Source organism: Megalops cyprinoides, chromosome 9 (assembly GCF_013368585.1).
Source record: "Megalops cyprinoides isolate fMegCyp1 chromosome 9, fMegCyp1.pri, whole genome shotgun sequence".
NCBI lineage: Eukaryota > Metazoa > Chordata > Actinopteri > Elopiformes > Megalopidae > Megalops > Megalops cyprinoides.
In genome coordinates, this window is record NC_050591.1 from 20,544,049 (window position 1) to 20,555,371 (window position 11,323).

Genomic DNA, 11,323 nt, shown 5'->3' on the forward strand with positions numbered 1-11,323 from the left:
GCATGTTGTGTGAATAAAATAATATTGACTATGCTGGCTGGATTAGGAAACTCAAGTTGTTAAAATGCACCACACCCTTTAAATACGCAGAGGGAACACATCTATTTATACAAACTGCTCTCTGAATATGTTCAAGGTAATCCTTTGTGAAGGTGTAATTAATGATTTTTTTTTTTATTGATTCTTAACTTGGTGTTATATGTGTTAATGAGTGATGGATTTGCATGATGAATTTACTTTTTTTATGAAACCTTACCAGGGAGAAAAATGGTTCGTTATCAGATACCTGAAACTTAATGAATAAAGAATGAGAATCCATGGGGCAAGAAAAGCAGAAATATCTGCTGAAATCCACCCTGCCTCATCTCCTCCTCACACACACACACGCACACGCACACAAACCAGATAGAGTCAGAGGACAAAGTGATCAAAACATCCAGGAAGGACCCATTTAAAATTTTCAACATATGTAAACTATTTATTTGAACATTTGCCACCAAATATCTGTTAAATACATAACTTGCATTTCTTATTCAAGTTAGAATGTCTGAAACAGAATACCAATATTTACACTTCATATTAGGAATGTTACATGACACGTTTTAAGGCGCAAAAATCTTTTGGCTTTCTTTTTGATAGAACAATAGTTACAGCAAAGAAGTGAAGCTAGAATCCTTTTGTGGTGAGATCATGATTAAGATGCTAAAAGTAAAATGAATAGAAAAGCTGGGCAATTATGCCATCCAAAATGCCCTGCCTCAAGTTGTCCCCCATGAAGCAAGACTTATAAATTATACAGTCAAAAAAAATTTACATTATACATATAAAGGTTATCCTACCCCAAATAAAAAAAAAAAAAAACACCTCTAACAACAGAAGCTCCTAGGCAACAGTTTTGAAGGTCTGCAGTATTAAGTTGGTTTGGTGAATCAGTCTATTGGCGCTGATGAAGACGTTTATTGCCCTGTAAACGAGAGGAGACAAAAAAAAAAAAGAGAGGACCCATCAGTGATCCCTGTGCGCTTTAAGGCAGGTCTGGACTGGTGGACTGTGCATGAAAAAGGACTGACGTATTGATCTCCCTCCCTTCACCATGAACTCCATATTCACTCAACATACTCACGTACGGAAAGCCACGTTTTTGTGTTTGGATTATGCACTTATATACACCTCTTACTGATCATTAGTACAGAACAAAACCCGGCTCCAGTGCAGTCAGTGTGATGCAGTTTACTTACACTTCCTCATTATGCAAGAGTAAACAAGCACCACACCTGATGCACATCGCTAATCCTTCCAGGCCTGTTTTTACACCATGATGTCTGTTCCTTGCCTAAAATTTCAGATCATGGACAGAAGTTCAATCAATGCCCCCAAAATGTGGATGCACAGAATCCACCCTTAACTCATGTTCCTCTTGCAGCACGCCCTTACAGCGACACTGATCGTGTGGAGCCAGCAGGAACAATTTCTACCCTGTATGCAGAGCCCAAACTGAACACCAGCCTTTGAATCGAAGTTGCCTTCTGCGTTTCTGAACAGGGATCATTGTTCTATTCATGTTCTAGGTTCAAATTAAAATTCAAAATAAAATGCACCCTTAATCAGTTTTATTGAAAGAATAACTGAATGCTGATCTGGATTTTCCATCCAAATCCGTGAATCTTTAATTAAAACAATGTATGACTGGGGGGTGTAATTGTGGTAATAAATACATGAATACGAAGGCATTCCTTCAACCTAATTTTGTTTATATCTATCCCTTAATGAAAACCAGGGCCTCCCTCAAGAAAGCTTAATTGGTTGTTCAATTAATTACTTTAAGACCAAGAACAATTAATTTCAAAATAAATTAATCTTAATTAAACTTAACACTAATTTGTATTGCTAATTTGTAAAAGGCACATAGTAGTAAAACTAAGTGGAAGAAATACTTTTTCATGCAGCTCAAACATTTCTTGCACAAAGGATTTCTCAAAGATAACAATGAAAGATGCGTAAATGCAAATCTACTCAATCAACCACCCATTAAGATCGTATTACTTGAGCTTGACTGGGATAAAAACCAGCGAACAGTGCCCCATCATGGAGGACATATGTTGTGAATGGAGACGCCTCCTTACTTTCCATCTTTGAAGTACGTTTTGAGGGTATCGCTGAAGCTTTTGGAGTATTTCACAAATTCCTTCTTTTGGTGTTCGAGTGCCTGGAAAGACAGAAAGTTTGCTTCCTTTAGATCGATAAAAACAACACATTTTATGAGCCAAAATTACTTGAAACACAATTACGAGAAATATTCACAAAACTTCTTCTTTTAAATTGCCAATAAAAGAAAAGGAAAGAGGATTTCTTGTCTGCAGGGGTTTCAGCAGGGAGCAGGGAGGCAGATGATCTAATGAGACGGTGTGTGTGTGTGTGTGTGTGTGTGTGTGTGCGCGTGTGTGTGCGTGTTGGTGTGGCACTCACCCTGCGGTTCTGATATTGATATTTCTTAAACACGTTGTTGACAGTGTCCAGCAGCTCCTTTATGGCACTGGCGATGTCTCTGCGGATACCAATTAAAACACCAATCACTGCCGGGCAGCCAGCATTCCTTCCGCTCTTAGTAAACACACTACAGCTCCAGCAGAAACTGAAAACTTCTTAATACTTTCATACAGAAATGTTACCATGCATTTTCCCCCTGCTGCAAGCTCATTTAAAATCTCTCTCACAGAATAAGTTGCTTACAGTATACAGGGTGACTAAGTAATAAAACTGAACTCAAAAATAGAAAAAAGCTAACTGGGAAAGAAATTAAACTTCAGTCGACTGTACGTGTGGATGCAGAGTAATTACAGCACGCTTATGTGTGTATGTGTCTGTGCATGTAAATATTCCTGTACACAGTATCTGTGTAGGATCATGCCTGTTTACGAGTGTCTGCATGTGTTGATGGTCACTTGATTATCAGCAGTAAACGCACCCAGGCTTTGCGTGTGTGCTTTTGTATGTGTGTGTGTGTGTAAGAGTAAGAGTAAGAAAGAGAGAGACGCCCACTTAATGGTCTGCAGGAAGCGCACTCTGTCGTTGATCTCGTCTGGGATTTTGCTCAGGATCTGTTTCAGTGCGCGGGCTTTCTCATTCAGGTCCTGGAACTCCTGCTCCGGTCTGTCAATCATGTACTCTGCAGGGACAGCCAGAAAAGAGGCATCATGTCAGTCACCAGAAACAGGTTAAAAAACTGCCAAGTCTAAAGCAGGTGAAATACTTATTTCCCAAAAGGTTTCCAGCTAATTCTTCCAAGCTAGGGGTTTTTCCCTCTAAACTTCTGAGAAAGAAACTTCTGAATTTAAGTGAGAAAAGGACACATTTCACAAAAGCTTTTGGACATCTTGAAGTGGATGCATTTGAACAATTTATTGAATCACACATGCAATCAAAGGAAATGACACACTGAACTCATTACACACAAAGACCAGAGCCAACTAACTGATGTCTTTGCTAATATCCCAAGACGCTGGTAGTTAGTTTATTGTGGACACTACGAGGCACATAAACATAAAGTAATGTAACCACATACAATTCTGTACAAAAAAAAAAATAAAAAAAAGATGGGCGTCTGGATATAAGCACTGATTTGCAATCTTTTCATAAATCCAGGCCCCTAAACAGAAAAGCAGAGAGACAGAAGTCCCTCCAGGCAGTTTGCGGATCATAACAGGACACTGCCACACAACCTCTAGAAAGCTGCTACTAAATTCTGGGTCCTGGTTAGGGAGTGTGGCACGATTTATTTGAAAAGCATGTTATACCACTTCCTCAGACATTTCCAAGCATCAAACTAAATACAGAACTGGCTAGCATACATGCTGTTATTTAGACGTACACTACAAATAAATTCCATACTTGAACATGTTAGGTTGCATTTTAATAAAGGGTATGTCACAAAAAAATGTCTTCACACAATATATGCACTGTAGGCTTAAATGATTTGGAAACCCCTGCTCTAAGGATTGAGTACACACACTCTCCTTCCCATCATCTCCCTGACCACCATTCAGGGATTACATAATTTGGGATTAAGGTGCAAGGACAACACCAGATTACTGTTAAATTCAGACTTCACGGGCAACAGATTCCTCCCATTCTTCTGACTCAAACTGTGTGTACACATAAATTCTTTACTAACATAAATCTAAAGACACAGAAAACACAGCACAGGTGGGGAAAATGTAAATATGAAGAAGAGGGGAAATGCACTTAAAGCAGGCACTTATTTTGTTATTTGTGATGAAACAGCACCATCTATGAGCAGAAGTGCCCTTGTGTTTTTAACAGCAGAAACATTCACGCAGAAGAGAGTGTGGGTTTCTACCATAAACACGCTCAAGGCTAGCGTTCAGCTGGAAGTAGAAGTGTAAGTAAACTAAAACCATAGCAACGGTGTCTTATGAGGACATCATGGATTTGACGTGCTGACGTTCACTGGTTCCATAATGCATTTTGTTTTCAGACTGATGGAAAAAAATGCATTATGGGAACCAGTAAATGTCAGCACGTAAAATCCATTATGTCCTCACAGAAAATAGCAGTGACTGCGCATCCCTACTGCACTCTTCTCTAGGACACCCAATACATAACCAATAGACTTAGATGCACCCATTCTGACAGAGACCCACCCAATTTCCAGGGTCAGATGCAAGCGTTCGGGGCTAGAAGTACTTTACTGTCCTAATCCTACTACAAGTACAAGAAACTGTAAAAATATAAATGTAAATGTAAATGTAAGTACAAACTCAAGCTGCAGGCTCCAACATCCCTGGCCTGGTTTGAAGTCGGTGTTTACATATTTCCCCTGCTACAAACAAGAAACAGTATCCCTTGTGCCTGAGACATGTCACTGAGCCTAACTACCTAAAATAAGGTGGTGTCCTGATGTGAGAGAAGGCTGAGGCAAGGGAACCTGCAAGCTCACCTTCCACATCATCAGCAGCCATGCGCAGCAGAGATTCTGTGAAGTTCACCTCTACGTTCTTCTTCTCCAGGATCTTCACAATTATGTCCTGGGTTAAGCCTGGGTTCTCCTTTTCTGCCTGGCCAGGGGAGAGCAATCAACCACCAACCACAATTATCATCACCATCATCATCATTCTAATAAACAGCTGGCCTGCAAAAGGCAGACTGTGGTATTAAGTCTTTGTACTAAAAGACACACACAATGAAAAGCAAGCATTCTTGACCAGCGAGTAACACCATGATGCTCCCTTTGTCTGCAGGAGACAGACCTCATAATGTCTCCTTCGGTTGAGCGATAGCTGTAATAAGCAGAAACGCTGAGACGGCGCTACAATCAACATGCGTAAGTGCAGAGAAGTGCAGCATCGTGCTGAGATCTCGGTCCAGACACCGACCCCCTCCGTGAGGGGAGGGACACGCCCCTTTCCCAGCCCTACCTTGATGAAGGCTGCCCGCAGTGTCTGTGCCGCAGACAGGTTCACTCTCTCCAGCTGCAGATAAAACACACAGCACACAAAATAACCGCATCAGCACTCAATATACTATCCACAGAAAACATGCGTACAGGCTGTGACATGAATACAGAAACCACCTCACCAGAGGGTTAAAAATCATTTTTAAAAAAAGTCTCTCTGGTGGCTGCAGATTCTCTGAATTAGCTAATTAACAGAGCTCTTAAATCTCATTAGACTGTAGGGCAGAGTGTGGCTGAGTGATAAATGGGCTATTCCCTCATATGAAGGAACACAGATGGCAGCCTCCAACCACCCCATATATCCCTGCCCAAGCCCATACCCACACCCAATCAGGTTACTGGCCTCTACGTTCCGCACAAAAAACAAACACGTCAGCACCAACCGGGCGCTGTATATTAACCATGACCATGATGACCACGACAAGTACAGGAAAGATTCCTTTTTGTTTACAGTTTCTGACTAACTTTTTTCCCCCACTGAAATAGAGACAACAGCTTGAGGGTGTGCCTTTGAGTTGCTCTGTGTATGTATGCGTGTGTGTCGTGGTGGAAAAGCTAATACCTGGATTAGCTCATTGCTGCGAAGCTGAAACGCCAGACTCGCCTGATCAAAGTGGACGGCCGCCTCATTTGCATTATAAAGCCAGAGGCGCTGGGCAGAGCAATTATCACGCACAGCTCCTTCTCTCAGAGTGCACACACTGGGACTTGTCAACTCATTATTATCACTGTTAAGAGTTATTTCCACTAATGCCACAATGCACCCAGGAACTCGGCACGCCTGCATGCTCCCTACCCACACAACTCATTCACCCAGGGAATCCGCACTCACATCCCCCCCACAGAGACCCCCTGCCTAAAACTTCACCCCCTCAGGGACACGGCACTCCACCGCCCGCTCCTCCATCCTGGCTATCCAGCACACTCCTGTACCCACACACCACTGCAGCAGACGGAGACTGCAGTCCTCCTCACAGCTTGAGAGACTCACTGCAGGATGGGCTGGTCCGCAGTGCCTGACAGTCTGCAGGGTGATGAAGTCTGTCCACACGTGACTACGCACTTCTGTGAAAAATCGTCATCGGACATCCAACATGGACTGATCTCCAAGGGAACCCAAACTGCCATTATGGACAATATTAACAGGCAGCATTATCCAGTCACACAATTTCATGTACTAGTAGCATTGTCAATGTCAGACAGTATAAGTGAAAACAGGCTTTAACCTGTTCAGGTTAAAAAGGTCATAGAGCTCAAAATGTGACGTTCTTGAAATGCTCTCTTACTTGTGCTCTCTGTAAGAGAAGAATGTATTTTCCTGCAAGACTGTGGGAGCACATGGAACTCATGTTTATGTAGGGAGCCAGGCTCTACCAAAAGGCAACAACTCTGAGTATAACATACTACCTTTCCCACTGTGTAAAGTGTACTTATTGCCAACTGGTTGTGTGTAAACTGCAGTTAGTGCCAGCTTCAGTAAATGCCTATGCAGTTGAAGGGAAAACCGCAATCCAACAAGCTAGAGCCACCCTTGCAAAACACAAAGACTGTAATAGCTGCCTTCATATTTTATTTTGTTGATTTTATAAATTTCTTTTGTCATATCTTGCGTTTGAGTTTTCAAAAAGCCTACAGCTACTCAATAACTAATTTGTCTGAAGAATTTAAAAGACAACAATTTAAAGAATTGATTTCTGTAGACATACCAGGGCAATTGCCATCTTGGCAAGATGCCATCATCTTAAGACAGAGAACTCTGACTAGTGCTCACCCTTAACGGTTGCCCGGGGCAACCATGTCATACCAATCAAGAGGTTCTGGCAACCATTTTGTGTTGCCCGCTTGCCTATCTTGGTAACCAAAAAAATTACTAAATTACACTACTGTCATCTTATCCAGAGCAACTTACACTAGTTCCAGATTTTTATATCCATTCATACAGCTGGATTTGTACTGAGGGAATTCTGGGTTAAATTCGTAGCACAAGGGAACACAAGTAATGCCACAGCAAGGAATCAAACCTGCTATCTTTTGGTTACAAGCCCTGCTCTTTACTAGTACTCCTCTTTAAATAAACCATTGTGTCCCCTCTCATTGCCTTGCAATGACCAACTTGCTGTTCTCAAGTCTTGTCATCAAGCAAACAAGTCCTTGCCAGCTACACATTTAATATTTTTCTGTATACCTTACTATAGGTAGCAAACTCACTTTATTTAGCTTGTTAACCTGACTGTGTTTTGGGATAGCGGGCTAGCTACTGAACTTAAATTCAGCTTTGTGCAGACGTTGCTAATATTGGAGAAAAATGTGCAAATACGAGGATATTTACAGTCAAATAACATCTCTGACAGGGAAAAATCCTCCATGGAAAAATTATGAATTTGTGTTCTTCCCTTCCTGTTAGCTAATAGCTAAGAAACAGCCAAAATATACAGAATCCCCTTGTTCAAAATATGTTATAACATGATGAGGGTGCCCTGAAAAACGGATGACCGGTTGCCCATCCAAGCAACCATCTGAGCCCTGCTGATGCCCCCTATCTTATTTTTTACTGTTGTAACATAGTCAAAATACTTTAAAATAGAATTTTACACAGTCTTATATTAATGCTATCTATTTGTTTTCAATGTCAGGGCTAATGAGTGTTTACATTTTGCAAACTCCTGCAGACGGTCCTTTCCCTGTGATTGTTACCATACCTCATTGAAAACAGGGTACATGACTGCGTAGAGTGTCATGGAAACCATCGAGGTCGTCTCTGCTTCATTCTTCATCTCTTCCATTGTCATCCTCGTCCGAAGGCCCACTTTCGGTGAGAAGGTGCTACAGAGGCAGTATACTCTTCATTCACAGCTGATTATCGCAGAGGAAGAGCCCAGACAATCCCTGTGGAGAAAGATATTCATGCTAAAACATCATTTGTACTGTCTCTTCCTTTTTTAACCAGAAGAACTCCAGTGCAGTCATATCGTTATGAATGTCCTTTGTTTTTTTCTGTTCTGATTCAAATCCCCATTTGTATTTGTAAAGATTCTCTTAAACAATCAGTTGTTCAATATAAAAATATGTCTCAAAGAACTCAAGCATGCCAATAATGTAAGAGTTGTGTTAAAGGATGTGCAATGACAAGTTAAGGAACAGCAAGTGCCACATCTTGTGACCAAACTGAATTTTTTTGGTAAGGTGATACATGCTCACTGAATGGCAGTGTGACCCTCCCCTGGGGCAAGCAAGTTTATCACAGAACATCACAGGGTTTATCTATATTTTACTGAAGTACAACCATTTCACGATTACATCATCACAGACCACTCACATTCTTAAAATGAAATTCAGGCAATCTATTCACAAAACATGCATTTTGAATGAAGACTGAGGTTAATCCAACACTCCTGCACAGATCCCTAGAATCTACTTGCAAAGGGGAACAGGGCAACATTGAAAATGCAAGAATACATGATGTTTGGTCATCCAGACATCCGAATGAGTGAGAAATTCAACTTCTTTATCCAGCATGGCATGTCAGCTACGCAGGGTGCGAACCTGGATTCTTCATCCTCTGGGTTTTTGAGCAACATGCGAGTAACATATCACAACGCACATTCAGAATAAAGAAGCAGGGCAAGTTAATCACTGAACCAGTCTGATCTGAATGACATCATCTGCAAACACATGACGTCACTGTAGGCAATCTGCTTCAGAGGACAGGTTACATATCTGCTGTTGTAAAACTTGATCTTGAGCCTCCGACTGCCATGTATGTGTGAAGAATATTTATCACACTGCCACCCATGATTCACCCACCTTATCAAGGGTGAAGTAAAAAAAAAAAATCAATGTGAAGAGTTTAATGGATGTTACACTCCCACTAGCCTCCAAGGTTAAAGACCATAGCACATTCTCTTGTTTACAGACATGAGTAATCAAACCATTGCAGGAAGCTTAGCCTACACAGGGCAGTTTTAAAGCTGATTAAATGACTTAGGCTTTCATCCCAAGGGGTGTGGGGGGTTACAGAGGGTTGGGGGGAGATCACTCACTAAAATGAGGTTCTTGCTTGCTAAATTACCTTAATATCACCGTGTAAAGACCACACTTGTTAGAAATTATTTTAAGCGGCCAAAGCGTGCTTTACTGCATTGTTAAAATTAAGTGGTGAATAGCTTGTCGTTAGAGGTAATTTTACAACTCTGACGAACACTGGCGACCTCTGTGTCTACTGTGCGCTCCATTTGCCAAATAATACCGCTGATAACCCCCTGAATGTGGTTAGCTGCAATACTCCATATGCCAGATGATGCAAGAGAAACTGAAGCACCTACACGGGTGCAACTGTCCACCGTCCACCTCTCAAACCACATATGCGTGATAAAGAAGAGCAAAACACTAGTCACTGCAGTAGCCAAGCAGGCACTTTCGTACAGCCGAGTCAGATTTAAACCCTTAGCCAACTCTAATCTCAATGGTAGCCTCCCAAAATTACGTATCACCATTTCATATATTGGCGCAATGGAAAAGCATCGCCAAGGCGATAACTGGCTAGGATTTCCTACTTCCCGTATGCTAAATTATACTTGTTAAATTAGAACTAGTCAGCCAGAAAAAATCCGAATTAACTAACGCTGCAAAGACAGTCGCTAGATGGCGAATCTGTAGCTAGTCTAGCTAATGGTCAGCTAGCTAGCTAGTTATAAGAGCTGTCAGAATCACGAAGAATTAGCTAGCAAGCCAGCAACATAAATTGTAAACATTTGGGAGCTAGCTAAATGGCTTTAACATCACTGAATTAAAAAAAAAAAAAAAAGATACCAAACTGTGATATTAGCGGAGGAATTAGTCTACCTAGCTAGCCATACGACTGATTTCAAATATGGCTTTGACTAACACTAGCTGACGTTTATCTGTACCTATTAATATTGCATATTGACTCGATTCTACTCTTGTCGAAGCTAGCTAGACTCAGGAAGTACTTGAGCAGACTGCTGTTAATTCGCTCAATAATAAGACACTGTATTATATGTATGCATGTTACTTTCAGAAATTTTCTGCTCCAAAAATTACTTCCTAACATCCCACTGAGCCACCTACTTTGCAGGTGGGCACTGACTAGCTTGCTAGCTACATTACTGTCGAAAAAGCAGCAGTGTTTTCCAGCTTCAGAATAAAACGAGAAAGTAACATTACTGGAAGCGGTGATGTGTTAGCTAGCTAGCTAGCTATTTGGAAGCCGAGGCCCGAGATTTGAGACTGACGTTAGCTATCTAACTAGTTAACTCACCTAGACTCTACATGATTGAAAGCATGAAGACTCGCGTTGGGTCTGCCAACTTCACCAGCTAGTTACTTACTTAAACTAGCTAATTTACCAAGTTCAGAACTGACAGCTACCTAGCTAGGACCAAGAATAGGCCGAATGCGGCCCCCTTTCGTGAGATCCTTCCCTATCATTTGCCAACTTGGAGATTTCACCACAAGTCTAGTGAATCGACTCGGCAAGCTAGCTAACTACGCATCGACTTTGGCGTAAATTTGTTTAAGAATCGCAGAGCCAGGAACCGAACCGCGATCGGACGACGCGAGCTAGCGAGCTTGTTATGCGAATATCTAAACTGGCGACCTAGCTAATCTGTTATCGTGATTTATTTAAGCAGAAGTTCGACCTATGTAGTTGAACCAATCAATATATAGCTAAAACTGACACCGATTGTTTGATACTTACCTGCTCTTTGCGTTTTTGATGTAAGCTCGAAAACTCTTGTGTACGTGTTTTCTTTTTTTAACCGAAGACGGAAGTTTTCTGTATGAGCAGAGGCGCAGGGAGGCAACGTCTTCCGTGAACAAACCAATCAG

General features: G+C 41.4%; 1 protein-coding gene across 1 annotated transcript; it reads right to left on the bottom strand.

Moving 5' to 3' along the window:
- Nucleotides 1-497: 497 nt before the first annotated feature.
- pdcd10a (programmed cell death 10a) lies at nucleotides 498-11,281 on the bottom strand. The gene is made up of 8 exons (XM_036536396.1): nucleotides 11,193-11,281; nucleotides 8,173-8,359; nucleotides 5,436-5,489; nucleotides 4,958-5,075; nucleotides 3,040-3,166; nucleotides 2,467-2,545; nucleotides 2,124-2,206; nucleotides 498-964 (listed from the first exon to the last, which is right to left on the bottom strand). Exons 2-8 carry the CDS (start codon nucleotides 8,260-8,262, stop codon nucleotides 883-885), a joined length of 633 nt encoding a protein of 210 aa, XP_036392289.1. The 5' UTR covers nucleotides 8,263-8,359; nucleotides 11,193-11,281; the 3' UTR covers nucleotides 498-882.
- Nucleotides 11,282-11,323: the final 42 nt, after the last annotated feature.